The following is a 22,492-nucleotide window of genomic DNA, read 5'->3' as shown; positions in this document are numbered from 1 at the left end:
CACGCGGCCGGTGCTCCGCATTCTGGCTATCCCAGCCTGCATGGGGGACAAGGGGTTAAAGAGGTCTGGGAGGGGGGACCCCATGTCGTTTTTTTTTAAATATTTCCCACACTCAGAACGAAGTAAGTAAAACTCTTCCCACTTGGGGGAATCTATGAAAATAATACACTATTGTTACCTGTGCAAAAAAAACTGACATTTTCTGCATTTAAAAGACATTTTCGCCCTTGAAACTTAAAAATCGATTTTCTCAAAAACTATAAGGTCTTTTTGAAAAAAAATGTTTCCTCTTATTCCCACTGATCCCCTTAATATACCCTGGGAATTTGGTGTTCCTAAACTTTAAGCAGGCTTTGCTATTAACCGTTAAAGTCGGCGGGTTTTTAAATGTTTACATTTTTCCTTTGAAAATTTAACATCGATTTTCTCAAAAACTATAAGGTCTTTTTGAAAAAATTTTTTTTCCTCTTATTCCTCCTGATCTCCTTAATATATTCTCCAAATTTGAGGCTCTTAGCATTTAAGGGGGCTTTGCTATTAACCCTTAAAGTCGGCGGCTTTTTTATATTATGCGGAGCGTTACGGTTTAACGCGAAATTACGGTAGCGTTTAATGCGAAATTACGGCATGAACGAAACGCGAAATTACGCGTTGAAAATTACGCTTACGGTATTTTCAATTACGATTTTAATGGCAATTACGCTACTGTAATTTCGCATCGTAATCGCAAATTTCGGATGCGTAATTTTAGTAATGCGAAATTACGAAAATTTCAGCTCAACTCTAGCTGAGCTGCCATAGGAAGTCATGCGGCACAGGTGAGGATCAAATTACAACTTGTGATTACACACAAATGAGGGGAATTAAACAGGCTAAACTCTCTAAATACATTCAGGGTGCATTTCTCTACATTTTCCTTTTGTCCTGTGCAAGAGAGTTCAGGTCCACTTTAAGTTCAGGTTCACCTCAGTATGCATAAAGGGAAAACTGGCAGGCCAATAACAGCATGAAGAAGCCTTTGATGTGATCCTGTCGTAAGATCCTTTATAATACCTGAAGGGCCTGTGATTTATTTAATAAATCAGGCCTCCAGTGGACAATGTACCGGTAGAAGTGAGTATTGCAGATAAATACGTTACCATTTTTTTATGTAAATAAACCTGACAAAACCCATTCAAAAGCAAACTCAATTAATTTAACTACACAGTTTATATCAAAACAACGGCTTTATAATTATTTAAATAAAACAAAAAAAATACACTGAAATCATTACCAAATAGCTGAAAATAACACTGATCAGTAGATAACATGTATGGTCGCATTTATGGTCATAAAAATGTTCACATCCCAGATTTTTTTTTTTTAACATTCAGAACAAGCCTGTCCAAGAGGTTTCACTCTTTAACACAGTAATCAAGTTATACAGCAACAATATTTAAGATTTTTGGTGTATATAAACTGCAGTACGTGTATCGTGTTAAGTTTCTTACAGGACCTCTACCGCTATTTTTTATCTAGAACAATATAAAAAAGATAGACAATGCTCTTGCCTATTCCCGCATCTTAATGTGAAATTTCCTGGCATCAGAACCTTGTTACATCTGTATAGAATTCTACAACACTTTTGGCGATGTTCAGAACAGAGACAGTGTCAACCTATTTTTGTATTTCTCAAAGTTTTACAGTTGACAGCTGGTATTGTCTTCTTGTGGATAGTAAAGAGATAGGAGCGGATCTTTGTTCCCCTCATTGATGGAATAACTGAAATTTCAGAATGTGAAAAAAGTTCAGGTTGATCTTCTTTTCAAATGTAGACACAGCAAAATCAGAGGCACAGCAATGTCAAAGGTGAAGCTTGCCAAAACCAGTACTAATACATTTGCCCATAACAAGTTAAAAAGCATTAAATGTCAGATCCACTTTCAGTTTTTTTACTTTTCTAGTGACATCTGCAAGCATAACCACTGGGTACCAAGATAGGACCTCTTACAGTAACTGAATACATGTTAACGGCTTTTAGCCTAACCAATAACGTTTATATTCAAAAATCTTCCCCATATCATGATCACATGACTTTTAGTGAGTTCCATTGCAGCTGGTGCACAAAGGAACGAGTGAATGGTTATAGGAACTGAAACAAATAGTTTAATAAGAGTAGATTGTGTACAAATATTGCTCCCCTCCCTTTCCTAGTGTTTATAAGACTGATTAGATAAAAAGGGTTGACTAAAATGTGGTAATATATAAAAAAGCAATGCAACAAATGAAAAATGCCTCTTGGAAGCTCATAAAGTGTACTATAAAAAGTCTCCGACAATAAGTCTGCACAATTTTCAAATATTAAACAATTGGATATGCAGGTAACCCAGTTACAGAGCCACCCGAGTAGTTTATCCTCATTTTTAAATGCTGATTTCTTTTCCAAAATGGAAACAAAAAAAAGGCAATGTATTATGAGTCTTTGTCACTGTCTGCACCACTATACATGTCTGCTAGTTTTTTAAAACGTGGCCCCCAGTCACTCAGGTAGTCATAGTCATGATCGCCATCTGTGGTGACAGATTCCAGGGAACTCAGGGACTCTGCCACCGAACCATTTCCTTCATATGCATATGTTGCTAAAGAGTCATAAGGGGGTGCTGTTGGATCCAGGTCATTATCCTTCAACCTTTGGTTAATGAAATCTCTGACATCAGTGTTGTCTCTTGTTGCGAGAGTTCGACGTGGAAAAAAGAGTGTTTCTGGAACAATATCCCTGCGCAATTTGTTGTCCTCTATGGCTTCAGGATTTCTCAAGGTGCCGATATCAAAGGCCTGAGTGTCCTCCTCTCCACCGCCTTCATCATTGTAGCTCACAATGTTATCCCTTATGTCTTCTTTGGAAACAATCAAAGGTTCTTTTTTCCTCTGCCGTCTTAAAGCGGCAAACAGTACCACCGTCACTGCAAATTAAACCAAGAGTACATTATTGTATTGCATAATGCTATGCTGAATGCAATTACATAATGATAGGATCTACAATACAAAAACAGCTTTCAGAGATATGAAACAAACATTCTTATATTAATGAGCCCTGAGAAATTTGTTTTCCATCCTTTTCAGCTCTTCTTCTAAACAAGTAAAATAGACTAATATACAAAATTAGATGGTTTGACAGAGATATCTGAATAATGCACATGGAGACACTGAGGCTCCTCTATGGAGGTACTGGCTAGGACTCAATACAAATACATGCCATCTCCTCTTGGGTGGAAAGGTCTGTGACCGTTACCCAGCCTATATCCAACTATAGTGAGGAATGCTGGGAGGTTAGTAAAAAAGCTGCTGTGTGATTGCAGTCATGCACATGTAGCTGCAAAACAAATCTTGCTGTAGGTCCACACACAAGTGTAATAACATGATTGCTATTTCACTAATCTTTTAGCTTTTTTTTTGTTGTGGTTTGATATAACGCTGGCGAGACATTCACAACCCAGTGGAAGTCATACATATGTTATCAGATCTTGGCTAGATTTGTTCATATATGGTGTTAAAAGCTTGCAGAATTATGGTAAACCTGATTCAGACTATTCCATTTGTACACGGTTTTCCTATCCAAGGAACATTTCTTAATGGTTGGCTACAGGGTGACTAAACTGCATGTACCAATACAAAACATTGGAATGGGGAATAATTACAATATACATGCTCATTTTTTATACATCCCAAGAAGAACATAATTTAAATCAAGCTAAAGGACCCTAAGAATAGTGTATTTACCAAACCTCCATGTAACTGTGCCATTACTCAGGCAGTCGCATATTTAGGGCAGGTCCAAAATGATTTTAGGCACATGCAACAATAGTTGTCAAATCTGTTTGAAACCTCCTGCTTCTCTAAGAACTGATAAACAATCTTTCATAGATTCAGACATGCAATTCAAAGTGCTGGAAAATCCCCATTGGATCTGGAGCGGGTCAGATGGTGACTGATGACTTGCAACTTGCATAGAGCAAAACAGAACTGTGTGGGGCAGGGGTGTCAAACTCAATCATATAAAAGGCCCAAATCTGAAATATGGTCTTATTTGTGGGCCACATTGGTTATTAAAATGTAACGGAGGAGGGGTCTCTAGTGAGCACGCTAAAAAAGGTGCAATTCCTTTACATGGCCATTGCACTGATGTGCTCCTCTGGATAAGGAGGAGGTGTGCTGGGATCTTCAGTAAAAGAAAGGTGGAGATGGAAAGCAACAATCTGTGCTGTATACTGTGCTCCACAAATCTGCTCTTGCAGCGCACCGGTAGCTATATGTGTATTGTGGGATAACCAGGCCCGTGGGAGAAGGGGGGGGGGGGGGGAGGAGGTGCTCCAAACTGTTAACGGCTATCTCACTTAAAAAGAATGCTTGCTTGCAGCTTTCAGTGGTATGGACAGGAAGGGCAAAGAAGCCATTCTTTTAAATGCATGCTGCCAATATGCGCAAACAGTAGACCTATAAGACAAATCATGATGGGAAATGGGGAGGATGTATGTATTTGGAGAAATAAAAAATGTAAGGATGGGCACTGTCCCTAAAATATGTCACTCTACCAGAAAATGAATGAAAAAGATAAAATGGTACACATGTGCACAAGTCAAAAAATGATGTGTGTACATTCATGTGCAATGGCCTGCCATCTCCATGGAAATATCAAAGTCTACCAGTACAAACACATGTATACAGCATGGATGAATTTCCTCCTTTCTTTCACTGCTTGCAATCATGCAGATTTGAGGCCACATAAAATGGTGTTTGACATCTGTGCTGTATGGCAACATGTACTATTGATTCTGATAAAAAAAAATGTTGCTGATTGTAATAACGTGCAGTTAGCAGCCTGTAAAGCACATGGTACAAGATGACACCAAATGGCAAGCAGAATGTTTTGCACATGTATTCCCTGAAGAGCACAGTGAGGTCTACACAAGCTGGTTCATTACATGCTTCTTATCCTACATACTAAACAAAGGATGAAATTATGCACGAATGCACTCCACCGCCAGGTCACTATGCAAAGCCTGTGTGGGCGCACACCAAAGCCTGCACACACCACAACTTCCACAGACCACATTGACTAAGCCGCCACTCACAACATGACAATCACCGACTTAAGTGCAAACTTCAGGCAGGGGTGACGTGCAAAGTTTCATGCCACCACCACTCAGAATGCCGGTGCCAGCAGCTACTCCACAGTGCTGTCAGTCAGTGCTCTCTAACCCACAGTGTCCGCACACTTATGATTCTTTTGAAAATTGGGGGTTTACTAGTTTATCCTAATGAAAAAAAATGATACACCTACATAGGCTGCACACAATGAACACTCATATTGCTGCCCACTGCTAGGTCCCCAGTTGTGGATAGGAAGATTGTCTGCTAAAAAATAATGGGGGTATTATTATGGATTATGTAATGGTTCACAATATAGATTCATTTAGTTATAATGTCAGCTATCCTTTAACATTACCTTAAATAATCCCTTGATAACTCTTACTACTCATTTTCAGTAAGAATTTGTTCAACCTTGTGATCTGACTGTAGCACGGTTCCTTTGATATGTTTGACATTGCAGGAGGAAAGATTCTATTTTACTACAAAGGATAGTCCTTGAAGTGAAGTGATTGTCCAGCCCAGTAAATCTACTTCAGATTGCCTATTTTATACCTTTTATTATTATTATGGGCTGTCCATCTCTGCAGTGAGCAGTGATTGTTATTGCTACACTGGCCTTAATCAAACTATGGCCTATAAAAAAAGCATTATACATTTTCATATGTTGGCGCTTTACAAATCAATAATAATAATAATAATAATAATAATAATAATGCACTAAGGAGGATATCCTCTCTTTCCACAGTTTAGACTGCTTTTACACTCATTGGAATTTGTGTGCCTTCACTTTTCTCTGAAACCGTCATGGGTGTCGCTAGCCCTACTGTTACATAGTTACATAGTTACATAGTTATTTTGGTTGAAAAAAGACATACGTCCATCGAGTTCAACCAGTACAAAGTACAACTCCAGCCCGTCCCCCACATACCCCTGTTGATCCAGAGGAAGGCGAAAAACCCCCCACAAGGCATGGTCCAATTAGCCCCAAAAGGGAAAAATTCCTTCCTGACTCCAGATGGCAATCAGATAAAATCCCTGGATCAACATCATTAGGCATAACCTAGTAATTGTAGCCATGGATGTCTTTCAACGCAAGGAAAGCATCTAAGCCCCCTTTAAATGCAGGTATAGAGTTTGCCATAACGACTTCCTGTGGCAATGCATTCCACATCTTAATCACTCTTACTGTAAAGAACCCTTTCCTAAATAAATGGCTAAAACGTTTTTCCTCCATGCGCAGCTCATGTCCTCTAGTCCTTTGAGAAGGCCTAGGGACAAAAACCTCATCTGCCAAGCTATTATATTGCCCTCTGATGTATTTATACATGTTAATTAGATCTCCTCTAAGGCGTCTTTTCTCTAGACTAAATAAACCCAGTTTATCTAACCTTTCTTGGTAAGCGAGACCTTCCATCCCACGTATCAATTTTGTAGCTCGTCTCTGCACCTGCTCTAAAACTGCAATATCTTTCTTGTAATGTGGTGCCCAGAACTGAATTCCATATTCCAGATGTGGCCTTACTAGAGAGTTAAACAGGGGCAATATTATGCTAGCATCTCGAGTTTTTATTTTCCTTTTAATGCATCCCAAAATTTTGTTCGCTTTAGCTGCAGCGGCTTGGCATTGAGTACGATTATTTAACTTGTTGTCGATGAGTACTCCTAAGTCCTTCTCCAAGTTTGATGTTCCCAACTGTATCCCATTTATTTTGTATGATGCTAGACCATTGGTACGACCAAAATGCATGACTTTACATTTGTCAACATTGAATTTCATCTGCCATGTATGTGCCCATATAGCCATCCTATCCAGATCCTGTTGCAATATGACACTATCTTCCTGAGAGTTGATGATTCTGCACAATTTTGTATCATCTGCAAAAATGGCAACATTGCTCACTACTGCATCTACTAGGTTATTAATAAATAAATTGAAGAGCACTGGACCCAGTACAGACCCCTGTGGGACCCCACTGCTAACAGTCTCCCATTTTGAGTACGATCCATTGACCACAACTCTTTGTTTTCTGTCCATTAGCCAGTTCCCTATCCATGCACACAAACTCTTCCCCAGTCCTTGCATCCTCAACTTTTGCACCAGACTTCTGTGGGGAACAGTGTCGAAGGCCTTTGCAAAGTCCAAGTATATCACATCTACAGCATTCCCAATATCCATATTAGCATTCACTACCTCATAAAAGCTGAGCATGTTAGTCAAACAGGACCTGTCTTTAGTAAACCCATGTTGATGCTGAGAAATAAGATTATTTTCTACTATGACGTCATGTATAGTATCTCTTAGTAACCTGTGGGGGGGCCCATGCCACCAACATGTCCTGGGGTGCCCCCAATCTATTTCCAGGGGTGCCCGCTGCCCCCTCCTGGCCGCCGCACCAACGCCCCCCCCCGACACTGTCAGACAGCCAACAGCATCAGACCTCGATCAGCAGGCGATCAGTTAGAGCGGGCGCTAGGACCTAGCGGACACCGCTGATATGCGGAAGTGAAATCACTTCTGCATATAGAGCATGGTGCATCCGTGCACCCGCTCTAACTGGTCGGGTCGCCCACTGATCGAGGTCTGACACGCTGCTGGCTGTCTGTCAGGTGGGGGGGGGGGGGGCGCCTGTCACTCACTACCTAACCTGTGTGTTTCTATGCAAATCAATGGTAATGTGGTTTTGCATGAAAAAACGTGTGCGATTTTAAAGTTAATTTACATACATAAATATATAAATGAACTTTATTGGTATTCACAATTAAAAATGAACATTTGCATACAAACGCAAAGAAAATTGCAAACCACATGAAAAATAATAGAAAAATACAGGAAAAATTGTAAATGCAGACTTGTGCATGCGGCAAATCACGATGACAAGTGTGAATGGCTCCATTCTGATTATTTTGCAGTCTTTTTTATATCATTAAATCTGCTAAAAAAGGCAGAGGCCTAGCAGTTTATATGTAGAAAATGACAAGATAAAATAATTTTACACTTAATTTATTGCAAACTAGTTGACCTAAGCCCGTTTAAAAATGGGCTCTTCACGCCGCCGCCACCGCGTGCACCGGCCAAGCGCGCTCACCTGTCCGCCCTGCTCCCTGGATTGTAATCCTGTCCCAACGGTCTGTACTGTGCACATGCGCAGTACAAAAAAACCCATGTACACACAGCCAGGGACAGGAAGGATGACGCAGGAACAGTTAGGAATTATTATAGAGGATAACAAAAATTAAAAGAAAATCTAAACGAAATTTATAAGATCTATTAAGCGTCATAACTTCAGTCAATGCCGCAGATTTCTCATAGTTTGCTTTATTAATTACATGTTTCTCTTCGCCGTTATGCTGGTAAATAATGTTACTGTTTAAATGGTTACTGTACTAAGATCGCTCTTCCACTTCTTTATTATGCTTTGTGCGCCCTGATAGATTGGCTAGTGATGTTGGGATATTGTTTCAGAGAAGCCGTACTTCATACTTAAGACCTAATTACTGCAATCTTTGTATATTCTGAGTTTCAGAAAACTGTTGACTATGTTCAAGTAGTAAATTGCTTGCTTTATTTGTTGTGCACTATACTTTAGCACGTTACCATTACACTACTAACAACCGGTATCAATACATACTGTTCTTCTATTTTTCTTTCAATTAATAATACCATTCCGTAGGCTTTTTTCCGATATTGAGAATCACTATTGCTGATTTAAAGAGAAGGATGCTAGCCAAGGATTTACCAACAGAGCAGATTTTCAGTTTCTTTTATCCTAGACGGAAAGAAGAATGACTAATGGTCTGGATGCTGCAACATAATTGTCCTATCATACTTAAATAGATGCATTGATTGAAGGAACTGTACAGCAGACTTAAAATAGACTATGGTATAATTACACTTTTGTACTGAAATGCTCCCTTACTGTAAATCAAAGGAAATTAGCGGAGAAACTTTAGAGTGGGCTGGAAGCACAGCCCTGGTGTTTTTTGTGTGGTTCATTTCTAGGAGCAAATAGATTTAACTGCTATAATGCAGCAATGAAAGTAGAAGTCTTCTTGGAAGGATTCCCAGCTAGGTCATTTTTGGATACTTTCCTAAATTTTTTTTTTTTAAATCATTTTCTTGTATGGGTACAGAACACAGCTGTAGAAGCAGTTGAAATGCTGTTACAGTTCTATGTTGTCTTGCAGACCTTGAATATACTGACATTCAGCATCTCCAAACTTTGGTTTGCTATATATACGGCTATCAAGATCATTGCTCCATTTAATTACCATGTGCACCAATATGCTGAGCTTAAAGGTAACCTGAGATGAGGGGGGTAAAATAATTCATACTTACCTTGGGCTCCCTTCAGCCCCATGGCCACCGCTGTCTACCTCATCGATATCGGCCCCGGTAATCTGCCTTCAGTCGCCTCAGTCGGGCTATTCTGCACATGCGCAAAAGAGCCCAAATGACACAACCAAAGGCGATTCATCTAGGGCCAACAGCAGGTGAACTGAGGCACCCAGGAGGATGGTGAGGGAGACAACGGTGGTCATGGGGCTGGAGGAAGCCCCAGGTGAGTATGAATTATTTTACCCTCTCGTCTCAGGTTCTCTTGAAATATTTTTGAAAAGTGTATATAATATCATGTATAGTACTTTATTACCATGTAGTTATATAGCACACAGACGTGTCAAGGTTTCTTTATTTAGCATATATCTTTTAACTACCTAACGACCGCGTCACGCCAATGGGCGGCAGCCCCAGGACCACCTAACGCCAATTGGCATCAAGTCCTGAAGCTGCAGTTTGGCAGGGAATGGCTCAGTGCATGCGCGATCGTTCCCTGCCAGTTCACGGAGCGGATCTTCGTGATTAGCCTGCTAACCGCCGATCGCGGCTAGCAGGCTGTTTGTAAACGAAAGGGGAAAGAAATCCCCATTGTTTACAACTTTACAGCGCTGCGGTGTCCGGCAGCATTGTATGAGATCGGTGATCCCCGGCCTCTGATTGCCTATGAGAGGCGGAACAGGACGGATCGCCGTCCTGTTCAATGGAGGATCGAGGAGGGGAGGAGGGGAGGGGAGGGAGGGAGAAGCAGCCTATACAGGCTGATGAAAAAAAAACAAAAAAAATGGCCACAGCGATCGGACACCTCCGGTGGCATGCCCCCGTAGGGACAAAAAAAGTAGGTGAGTCAGATCGCTGGGCTCTATAGCTGGGCTGTGTAGGAGGCTGAAAAGCCTGCACAGCCCAGCTGAGCTAAAAACAGCCTGGTCGTTAGGGGGTTAACACTGTGGTCATTAAGTGGTTAAGCATGCGAAGTCAGGTCAGATTGGAATCTATACATCCACTGAACTCCATGATGCATGACTATCATTTCCTCATACTCAGTATGTAGGACACTTCCATTTACTCTACTCAAAAAGCTCTTCATTTTTTTGGATGATACATTTTCCAACATTTTATGCAGATGATCATTTTCAATTTAAAATCTATTTTTTTGTGTTTGCCAGAGGCAAATTGTGTTCATTTGCATATTTCTAAGATTTTAGCTTGATTAAATTTTTTTACTTTAGGCTAGCTGGCTCTGATCCTCATCACTATTTCTGGTTCTTAGGCTAACCTTTTACAAGTCTGTTTCTCTCTATGAACAGACTTTCTGTACAGATTCCTCATGACAATGGTACCATCAAAACACACATGGAAAGGAAGATGGTCATTACGTTTTACAGAATGTACACATTTCTCTCTGACAGCCAGGAAGAGTTCTGCAGCGTTCAAGAGGGAGCAACTTAGTAAATGGCCGCATGTTGTTAAATGGAGAATTTAGGCATCTAGTAGCAAACACAATATACCCCCTCTTACCCAGATATACAGAGAGGCATTGGTACATAGCAGTACTGACAGCCAGGAAGAGTTCTACAACGTTCACGAGGGAACAACTTAGTTAATGGCCACATGTTGTTAGATGGAGAATTTAGGCATCTAGTAGCAAACACATTATATACCCAGATATACAGAGAGGCATTGGTACACACCAGTACCAGATTTAGTTGACCTTCCCCTTCTCATGTACTAATAGCAGCTAAGCAAAACTTTGTCTCCCATTGGAAGTCCACAGACATCCCCAAGGTTCACACTATCCTCTCCAGAGCTCACTTTCACCTTCACACTGAACAAAGTACAGTATTGCTAATAGATCTGGTACTGTTGCTGAGTTTGCTAAGAAAATTCAAAACGGGCAAGTTTTTTACTCTCAATCAACAATACTGGGTCCAACAAGCCTATAAGAGCCTCTGTTTTACTGACCTTACCTGCCCCACAAGCCTGAGGGTCTACCTTAATCTATCAATGAACATACAGTAGATTATTGGTCCTTCGTTCTGCACTGTATACTTTTGCTACCATCTCATTACCCATCGTTACCAGTAATCTTCTCAGGTTTAACCTTGTTCTTCTCTTTTCTTTATTGTTTGGCTTATGACGTGTTTAGTAATACGCGTGTTGCATTATGCAGGAATTGTACAATTTTATTGAACAATCTGTTTTAACTGTCTCCCTCTCTCTTTCCTTTGTGATATCACCTTGTATTTAAATACAACCTGTACATTCCTGTTTAATTGATATTTTCTTTATGAAAAATGTAATAAAAATGTATTGAGAAAAAAATAATTTACCTTCCCTTCAGCTATATGTTTACACTTGGGGATTTTGGACCACACTTTATCCAATTTGAAACGGCTATATGAATATAGAAGCAGCGTCACCCGATCACAGGCCAGTAGGTTTACAGTGCATATATAGGTGTGCTTGTTACACGCAACATTACAAGCAGGCCTTCTACTGTGTTCAGGCTGATTTACACAGTGGATACAATGATCCTCACATGTTCTCACATTTATCACTTGGTCAATTAGGGCCTTTTAACTTTGATACAAAAAAGTTATGTTTTATCTCAAGCACAGCTTTAAAATATTACTTGTAGTTAGTCACCAGGTTTACACACATCTCAGAAGGGATTCTGACCCACTCTTCTGTACAGAAACTCTCTAAATATGGTTATACACTTATCAATTTGATCAAATCTGCCATAAATCTTTAGCCCCAACATGTCAGATCAATATCAGAACAGAATTTCTATCATGTTTTTCCTTAAAATCAATCAGTTACATAAATTGTACAAGATTGCACAGGATGAAATTTTTGCATTGATCAGGGACAGGCCAGAAGGAGGGCGGTATAGATCAACAAGCCATAGCACTGCACTGAACATTGCAATGCAGCATTGCATTCAATTTTCAATTGATTTTCATTTGATTTCCAGCTAAAATGTATTGAAAATGTACATGCAGAGAGTAGTAGGAATCGATTCCTCTCTCCGATCAGGAATATATAATTTTGCTACATTTGGTTGCAATCTATAGGTGTATGGCCAACTTAAATCCTTTAGGTTCCTTGGCTGTCACTTGGCAACTTGAAGCTTCAGCTTACAGGCACAGATTTTTTTTTATAAGACTAAGGTCTAAAGACTGGCCACTCCATGTCCTTAATGAGCTTTTTATTAAGTGCAACTTTTTTAATGCCTTGGCGGCATGTTTTGAGTCATTGTCATAACCATCCACAACACAGCCTCAGTGTTTTGCCTGAGGGAAGTATGTTCTCATCCAAGATTTTATGGTACATGGTTTCATCTATTGACCACTCAATGTAGAGAAGTCCTCCTGTATTCTTAGCAGAAAACCAGCCCATAACCAAAATGTTTACACCTCGGTTTTTGACTTAGTGTTTCCCTTCCTCCAAAATAGTGGTTCAAGCTGATGTTAAAAAAAAATATTTTGGTCTTAAATAACCAAAACACTTTCTCTCAAGCCTTCTCTGAATCATTTAGATGTCTACTGGTACTATTACAGTGTAGTGTGTTTCCTAAGGTGTTCTCGGTGTGATCCCAACTGCCTTCAGATCATTAACAAGCTCCTCCCATGTAGTTGTTGGCTAAATCCTCACCTTCCTCATGATAATCCTGACCTCATGAAGCCAGTTGTTGCATGAAGCTCCAAACCAAAGACGTTTAATGGTCATTTTCTATTTCTTCCAGTTCTTAATTATCACATCCCCAGTTGTCACTTTCTCACAAAGCTTCTTACTAATGATGTCATAGCCCAATTCAGCGTTCGGCAGGTCTACAATCTTGTACCAGACATCCTTTGACAACTATTTGGTCTTGCCCATGTGATGGATGGGTTGTAATGGGAAAAAAAACAGATTCTGTGGACAAGTGTGCCTTATAAATACAACAAGTTGGGATCAGGAGTATCTATAATTCATTGATTGATAGTAACCTGTGTGCCACATGGGCATGTATCCAATCTGTGAGAGCCAGTATTCTGGCAGTGTTGTGAAGGATAAAATACTTATTTCACTCAATGACATGCAGATCCATTTCTAACTTTTATGTAATGTGTTTTTTTGGGGGATTTTTGGTTGAAATTCTTTCCGGTGAAATGTAACAACCATAAAAATTATAAACTGTTCATTTCTTTGTAAGTGGGCAAACTTATAAATTTAACAGGGTGTCAAATAATTATTTCCCAAACTGTATGAAGTAATATAAGTACTTTTCTCTTTTCTAGTCACATCAGAATTGCTTTAAACTCAAGTATAATAGTTTGAAATTGCAGTTATTTTACCTGTAGCTGGGGAGTGGAGAGAAATTAGCCAATAGCTGTCTAAACGCAGATTATGAAGGCAAGGGAGATCTGCTTGAATTTATAGCCATTCCAAGGAGAAAACCATTGTGATTTACAATACCATAAAATAACTGCCATTGTAAAGAGTTATCTTAAAATTTGCAGAAATGGTGCAGATATAAAATAGCCGTTGTCTTTTGAAAATCCTCATGTTTTTAAGCTTTGGCCATAAGCTGTGAATTGAATTGTAAAGCACTTGATGCCTAGCAGTGTAGTAAAACAACCTGCAAATTTGGATAAGGAATTCATAGTTGACTGCTTTTGTGCAAAGTTTGGAGAACATTGGAGAGTAATGGAGAGCCTCTGTAACCCAGCAAATCTGGCTTGGATTCTTAAAAAAAATTCTGCTATTAGGTGCCACGGCTCTTGCAAGTGTCAGATCACAGGAAGGACTGCTGAGAGGTTAGTGAAATAGCAGTAATGTGATATGACCCAGTTTTGTTGTCTTGTTCAAAACAAGTTACCTGCTGATTCCTTGTGCACAGCACCATTGTCTTTTTGTCCCTCTCCATTACAAAAGAAGGCGTAACTAGCCTTTAGGCTAGCAACGTGTCTGTTAAGCAATCAGTCCCGAATTGTCACCCTAGAGATCGACACCCAATCCCTGACACTTACAATGCTGAGATGCGGCATTAGCCTTTTTTTACGCGGGTTAACGCCAAGTGTCAAACCTGACATGCAAGTTGTTACCAGACCAAGTAATTGCACCTGAATGGCACTTGTGGCCAGCAGCTGTCCATGGAAAAGAGACCTTGCTGGCTGCATAATTTCACAGTCGGCACCAGCACCACCAGTTTTTTTTGTACCAAGGTTCAGGATTATATAATATCTATTTGGTTGTCTAACCTTTTCTAGGTGTGTCACATGGGTGGTTTTATAAGTATGGCTGATGCAATGGGGTGCTTTGCTGCCAGGTGAAATTTTATATAGTGGTGCATTCATTTTGAATGAAGGAGGAGGGTGGGGTGGGGGGAAAGCCACATTTATGTACATGGTAGCATTAACATAAAGCAATGTTCTATAATATTCTAATAAGCAACTTGTATTTTTTGTTGTGCAGCTTGAGCTTCCTTGCTTTATAACAGGGATGCCCAACTCCAGTCCTCGAGTGCCATATCCATGCCAGTGTTTAGAATGGGCAGAGCAATAGCACATGTGTTCTACTTGATGATCCAAACCTTTTCTGATTCAGTCCCATCAATAAAACTGAGCTGGTCCAAAAATGTGTGAGGATCTTGTGGACCGGAGTTGGGCATCCCTGCATTATAACATATTTATCAAGATACCTGCAGCAGTACATTTCCTGCCTTCCCCTCCACATCGTCCTCCCCTTGGACAGCATAGGCTGTTTGGCAGGAAGCAAAGCAGCCCATTTGTATAATCATGGATAAACTGACCCCCAAAATAATCATGAACAAACATTTAAGAAAACCATTATCCATCATGTATGTAGCTTAAGTGTGATTAACTCTGTAGCGACGTACACAAGCTCGAAGACACTCGGCTGAGGTGGCCATTAAAGGCCAAGAATCTATAGAGTGTACTGATATCCTACAACATTGCATAAAGATCCAGCATGCCAGATCTATAGTGATAGTGACACCCGAGTGAATTGTTCCTCTCCTCACCCTCTCCACCGGAAGGTGCCTTATCATCTGTCATGCCATTGTCCCTTCTCCACTCCCCACCCCTTTGAAATAGCAGAGTGAGGCATCTGTACAACACTCGGCTCCTGAATTGTCATCCAAGGGACCGAGTCTCAGCAACAATTGTGTATGTTTATATCTTCTGTATATCCTAGGACTCACATATTCTAATGGGTCACAGATTCGGTCATTAATATATTATATTATTCTAAAATGAACAAGTTAACCAGCCATTGTGGTAGAAGCCTGATATTCAGTATTTCTGTGACTGAGCCAAAGACATGGGAGAAAAATCATTAAAGCAAATATATGGTATTTATAACGTATTTGCTTTCATTTTTTATGCTTAAAGCTAAACATAGATATATTTTAACACATTAATTTAAAAAAGTATGAAATATTGAAATGAATATTTCCATCTGAATTTCCTCTCACTGTTGTGATGGACATATTGTATGAGCAGAAAGAATGATTGCTTTTCTGCCGTAGTAGACAAGTCTTCAGCATTACAACTAATTAAAAAAAAAATGAACTGAACCTGAACTCAGAATGTCCTCTCTGCTCTAAAAGATATGCAACAGCATTATAACCTTTAAACGAAAAAAAATTTCTTTGTTACAGCTTACATAAATCCTAAGGCCGCGTTCACATTACAAACGCGGACTGGCACGCACGCACGCGGAACGCAACGCTTACGAACGCACGCCATCTGCGTTTGTATGCGTTGCGTGGCTGATCCCATCACTGAAAAGTGAATGGGACAGCCACGCGTTTTGGCAAATAATGCATGCAGCATGCGTTCTCGGACCGCACAGGTCCGGAACGCATGCAGTGTGAACATCAGACAGTGCACTCTATGCACTGTCTGATGTCGTGCGTGTAGGCCACCTGCACGCGTTTCCAAAACGCGTCTGGAAACGCGTGCAGTGTGAACGGGGCCTAAAATAAATCTGCACTGTTTTTACTTCCTGATTCATGGAAGCAGACATATTGTTAACATCTTGTGCTTTCAAATGAACCTATCTGCCATCTCTGCCGTGGCAGTCATGTGACACAGGGGAGAGATCAAATTACAGCTTGTGATTAGATACCGATGAGGGGTAATTAGACTGGCTAAACTCTCTAAATACATACAGGGTACATTTCTCTAAGTTTTCCTTTTGTCCTGTGCAAGAGTTCAGGTCCACTTTAATTTTTCTTTTTAAATAAGTGTAGAATTAATAAGTATAGTAGCTATATTATATATAGTGAATCATGGACAATACTGGCAAATTCGTAAAATAATTTGATGAACTGATATCCTTCGCTGTTGAATGTTCTTCCCCCAAAAAGGCATATGAAATTGAATCAAAGGAAATCAAATAATGTTATCTAGGATGAAGGAATTGCAGATGTCCATCCTTGCAAGCTTTCTCCAAATGATCATTGATGGGCTGTGCTTGATGTTATCTTTGCAGTAATTTGTAAAATAATTGGAATTCAAGTAGCCTTTCCCCTCTCTATCGAGTGGCTAAACAATGCTAATTATTTAACCGAATCAGTTTGAAAACAGCACACACTCTAATTTGCATTTATCGGTGCTCTTTTTATTGGCAGAGGAATTAGTAGGAACGTCACATGGACAATGCTTTATTGTTCAACTCTTCTGTGGCAGACTGGCAGTCTATGCATATTCCTTGTTTTTTTTATTTATTATAAACAAAGAACAGCTAATCTGTCTTGCTTATGACAAAGATGGCACTTAGAAATGCAAGCAGCATCTTCCTCTGCGTCCTCTGTTTTCATTGCCACAGACTAGATTTTTTTGTTTTACACTATTTACTATTATGCTTTCAATTCAACAAAGAAATTGTATTTTGACATTAAAATATCAGCAGCGCTGGCAGATCGCCATTGTCTTCATGTTTGTTTATCCAGCCCTGTCCCTAATGGTTTGCCTTTTATTTTTAAACTTAGCCTTCATTGGCATACTAACATAATTAACTGTTACTGCCAATCCAGGGAACTGCTGATTCAATTACACTAACAGCAGTGTGCAAACCAGAGGAATATGGCTCATTCATACTAGGGTGTGTGGTGCTTTATACTACAGTGCAAGGCCTCCTGAGGTACTGTGCTTTGTGAAACTGACCCCATTCCTTACATTAAATGGGGCAACTTACAGAACCTGAGAGATTCCTGCAGCAATGTGTTATGATAACACACTATATAACAATGCAAGTAGTGGGAACATCAAATATTGCTTTGTGCGCCATGTCTGATGTTACTGAGTATCAGACACTATGGGCTCTTTCAGATGAACTGCTAAATGGTGCAATAAATGTGACGATTAGCTGCCGATTGCCAGGGAAGAAACGCCTATCGCTTGCAAAATAATGCAAAGCAAATGGAAGCATTAGTAACCACCTGTGAGTCAGCAGGTGACACACGGCACGGTTACCACCCGGCAAAAAAACCACATCATATAGCGCTCTGGGCCGGCTGCCGCTGGCTCGAATGCACATGCAGTGCTTGCCGCAAGTGCTGGATAGGGACTGTGTTTGGACAGAAGCAGCTAAAGCTGTTTTCACCACTACTTCGTCCCGCAGCAATACAGAAACTGCCTATTATACTGTATTTCTATTTGTCCACAACCTGCACACTTATGGATGGGTTGGGTGGTTTTCAATACACTAAGGGCCCTTTTACACTTAATCAGTTGGTGTGCGTTAGTATGCGTTAGTGCGCGTTGGTACGCGTTTTTTCTATAGCAGTGTATTGGGAAGAAGATTTCAGTTAAATTGTGTTAAGTGTAAAAGAGGCCATAGGAAAACATGGGCATTACTTTGAAAATCAGTCTTCTTTCAGTTATAACTGAGAGCAACTGATTAAGTGTAAAAGGACCCTAAGGGCTTGTTCATACTAAGGGCGTTTTTTCTCTTTTTTAAAGTGCAGGTGATTTTCAAAATTACCCTAAAAGTGCTTGTGCAATGATTCCCTATGAGAGAGTTGACATCTGAGCGGTTCGTTTCTGATCCGCTCAGAAAAGCGGTGCCTCAATGGAAGGTATAGGAAAAACACAAAACGCTCACAAAATAGTTTTGCGCAGTGATTGCATTGGTGTTTTTAAGAATAAATAAATTGTATTTATTAATAACTGGGTCAAAAAGTTCACTTCATGACTTGTGTCAGGGAGTGAATAAAAAAAAAAAAAAACACTCTGGAAAAGCACTTAGAAAAGCGCTTTTTAACAAAAACGCACCGCCCACCCAAGCAGTGGGAATTGCAAAAAAAATTGAGTAAAAAAAACGCCCAGCGCGAACGCTAATGCAATCAGAACACAATGTGAACAAGGCCTAACACTGACTTTGAGGATGCTTAAAGCGGAATATAACCCTGCATTTCAACTTTGCTCTAAAACATTATTTACAGCATATTATATGCAAAAAGCATTTTTTTTACTAGACCAGCATTGGAAGGGTTAAACACAGAGGTTTAAAGTTCCGTGGAGAGATATGCAGAAGTTCAGATTGCTACATTCTATTTAGTCAAATGTATCTATTGAGAAATGTTACACACTTTGGACTTTGGCTGTCCTCCAGCTCCTTCTCAGTGAGAGAGAGTGAGTCGCATTCAACACTTAGATACATTTATGTAAACAAAATGTATCTATGTCAGCTTCAGATGCGTCTGCAGAAATCTCCAGGAATTTTAAAGCTCTGTGTAACCCTTCCAATGCTGGTCTAGTAAAAAAAAATGCTGGTTGCATTTAATATACTGTAAATATATGTTTTAGAGCAAAGTTGAAATGCAGGGTTATATTCCGCTTTAAACACCCGCTGTTAACTACCCTCCATGCCAGAATCCTACTATATGCCATTCTTATTGTCTTTTTTATAAAGCCGACTATTTCACATGCCGTGGTATCCTCTACAGCAGAGCGGGAAGGAAATATGTGCTAGAAATACAGCCTAATAAAATCAACATATGCATGCTGTAAAATCACCAGTTGAAGCGTAGAGAAACATGTCATCGTGAACCATTGTGCCTTTCCCTTTGTATTTCATATTAATGTGTCCCACTTCTGAGTTTATGTTCAAAATGCAAAAAAGGGGGAAAAACAGTGCAAATAATGGGAGCAGCTCACGCTGCTAGAATACAAAACCACTACATTACAATTCTAAACGGCAAAAATACAAAAATATTGTAAACATATACATACAATAAGCGTCCTTTTGAAGGACACTCAATTAAATGTGCCTATACAGTATATTAAATGCCTTTAAATTGAGAAAAGAAAATGTATTTACTTGTTGAGGTAAAAATAATAATGAAACTGTTATAGCAATTAAGTCTTAAACCCAGGAAACGAATTGCTCTTCTTCCCTACTAGAGTAAATAAATTGCTTCTTGGGAGATAATTTTATGGTGCTTCTGAATTTAGACTATTTAATTAATAGAACATTATTCCCCACTAACATTGTCATTTTTCAAAATATAAGAGATCTATTAATGCGAGAAAGGCATTTTTATTGTCCTTTTGTGAATGCAGCAAACACAAGGGGAAGGTTTCCCTCTCCCGTATAATCATGTCATTATGTACAGCAAACCCAATTGTGTTGTGTTTGTTTGGCTGATACAAGACTCATCTGTAAATGATTTACACACTAGTTGAGTTATTGCTAGCCAATGATTATTTAATGTCTCTCAGTGGAACTAACATGACAAGTGTTCATGCATGAAACTGGAAAAAGACTATATAATCCACAATGGTTTCTTCATAGCGCCGCTCACTAGTAAATCTCTCATTTATTTAGTACCAGGTTGAGAGAATCCTCAGATCATTAGCATTGGTTGCAAGAAGCACATTTCTGAACTCATTTCTGAACTGGAATTTTGCTGTGTGCAGACAATAATGTTATGTCTATATTAGCACTGTCCAGTCTTTAGGACCAACCGTATCTAGGGAAACAGTGATCCACTGGGATTCCTTTATCCAGCCAATCTCTTCTGTACTCCCCACAGCAAAATCTCACAATATTTACCTCCCCACCCCCCCCCCCCCCCCACCCCTTCATCCCTTCGTAGAAATGAACATTTCACTTGGATGAGCTGTCCAGGTAAATGCAACCTTTCACCCACCAATTTAGAGGACAACTAAAATGGGAAGAATATGGACGCAGCTATATATTTTTTAATTTTAAACAATACAAGTTGCCTGTCGGCTCTGCTGATCTATTTTGCTGCAGTAGTTTCTGAATAACACCAGAAACAAGCATGCAAATTGTCAGATCTGCCAATAATGTCAGTAACACCTGATCTGCTGCATGCTTGTTCAAGGTCTATGGCTAAAAATATTAGAGGCAGATGGTCAGCAAGAATGCCAGGCAACTGCTATTGCTTAAAAGGAACCACATTTGGCAGCCTCCATATACCTCCCACTTCAGTTGCCCTTTAAGTAGTGGCTTGCAAGCATTCTAGGACAATTTACTTTCGAAAATGTTTATTTTGTTTAAATATTCTTGATATTTTATTGCTACTAAATAGCGCACTTATGGGTTTAGTCACTTAAGGGTCCTTTCACACGAACAGTTTATAGGCAGTGAAAAGGCTGTTGACAACTTCTCTCACAACTGCTCACTACTGCCTGGTAAATGCTCGCTGCTGCTACTTGGTAACTGCTCGCTGCTGCCTAGTAACTGCTTGCTGAGCACACAGATCAACTGCCCATGCAAAAGGGCATTTGGAGGAAGACCCAAGTATGCATAAAACTTTTATGTCCTGTTGTCTCAGGTACACTTTAAAGCTTCAGTTTAGTCTTTTTGCATTACTAAGTAAGACAAACCTATATATAATAAATATATTAAAAGTACCTAATCTAGCTTCTAGCAGGCTGCTTCCAGCAATTCCTTATTACCAGGAGAGGAGTGGTTACTTTCCCAGCAGAGGCAGAATATCTGACTCAGTCTACCTCCTCCCATTGGTCAGAGATTAACTGTTTGTGACTACTAGCTCAGCATCTACAGTTCAGCTATTCCTCCCGATTCAGTGTGTAATGAGGCATTTAACCCTTTCCACGCATGTCCCAATGTCTTTATAAAAACTATTTGTAAATTTAATTACCCTGTTCTGTCTGAAATAAGACACCATTTCAAGCTGCCCTCTGATTCCACTTAGCATTGAAACATCTGTCTATCAGCATGCAGAAGTGATTGCTATGCTTACTTTAACCACCGGGTGAGAGAAGATTATTGGGACTCAATGTTACAGGTAGGGCTGCTCAAATCCAGATCTGGGAGATACCCGGATAGTTGCTATCCGGATATCTCCCAGTAAACCTGTGCAGGATGGGCAGGAGGGGGGGGGGGTCAATCTTACCTGTCTGACGTCTTCTTTGTCTGTCCCCCGGCGCCTCCAACGATGTGCTCCACACGTGTCATGTGATTACAAACACTTTCTCCTTCAACCCGGAAGGAGGAAGTGTTTGTAATCACATGACCTCTGCTTGGACCGCATCGTGGGAGGCGCCGAGGGACGGACCGAAGAAGACGTCAGACAGGTAAGATTGACCCCCCGCCCACCCCGCACAGGTAACTGGGAGATATCCGGATAGAACTATCCAGATGTCTACCGGATCTGGATTTGAGCAGCCCTGGTTACAGGACAACTGAAGTGAGAGAGATATGGAGGCTGTCATTTATATTTCCTTTCAAACAATGCACATTGCCTGGCTGTCCTGCTGATCCTGTAATACTTTTAGCCATAGACCCTGAAAAAGCCTGCAGCAGTTCGTTTCTGACATTATTGTCAGATCAGACAAGATTACCTGCATGCTTGTTTCTAGTGTGATTCAGCCGCCCCAGGCCCCGCACCTAAAGGGGGCCCTACAGTCATGCCCACTGCGCTTGCACTGAGAGCCCCATTCTTTGTGTTTGGCTTATGCTCAGGTGCTGCCCCGCTGATTTACATCATGTGCATAGCACTCCCGGCCATGGGCGTGCAAA

The 22,492-nt window shown here is 40.2% G+C and overlaps 1 protein-coding gene across 1 annotated transcript in view; it reads right to left on the bottom strand.

The window, feature by feature from the left end:
- Window positions 1-1,228: 1,228 nt before the first annotated feature.
- LOC137518635 (cadherin-6-like) overlaps window positions 1,229-22,492 on the bottom strand; it is a 510,593-nt gene continuing 489,329 nt past the window's right edge. Inside the window, exon 13 of the mRNA XM_068236737.1 lies at window positions 1,229-2,942. Coding sequence (XP_068092838.1) covers window positions 2,452-2,942 — 491 coding nt within the window. The 3' untranslated portion in view covers window positions 1,229-2,451. The remainder of the gene's footprint in view (window positions 2,943-22,492) is intronic.

This window comes from Hyperolius riggenbachi, chromosome 5 (genome assembly GCF_040937935.1).
Source record: "Hyperolius riggenbachi isolate aHypRig1 chromosome 5, aHypRig1.pri, whole genome shotgun sequence".
Taxonomy (NCBI): domain Eukaryota; kingdom Metazoa; phylum Chordata; class Amphibia; order Anura; family Hyperoliidae; genus Hyperolius; species Hyperolius riggenbachi.
Note: the sequence above shows the minus strand (reverse complement) of the source record. Positions and strands in the feature narration are given on the sequence as shown.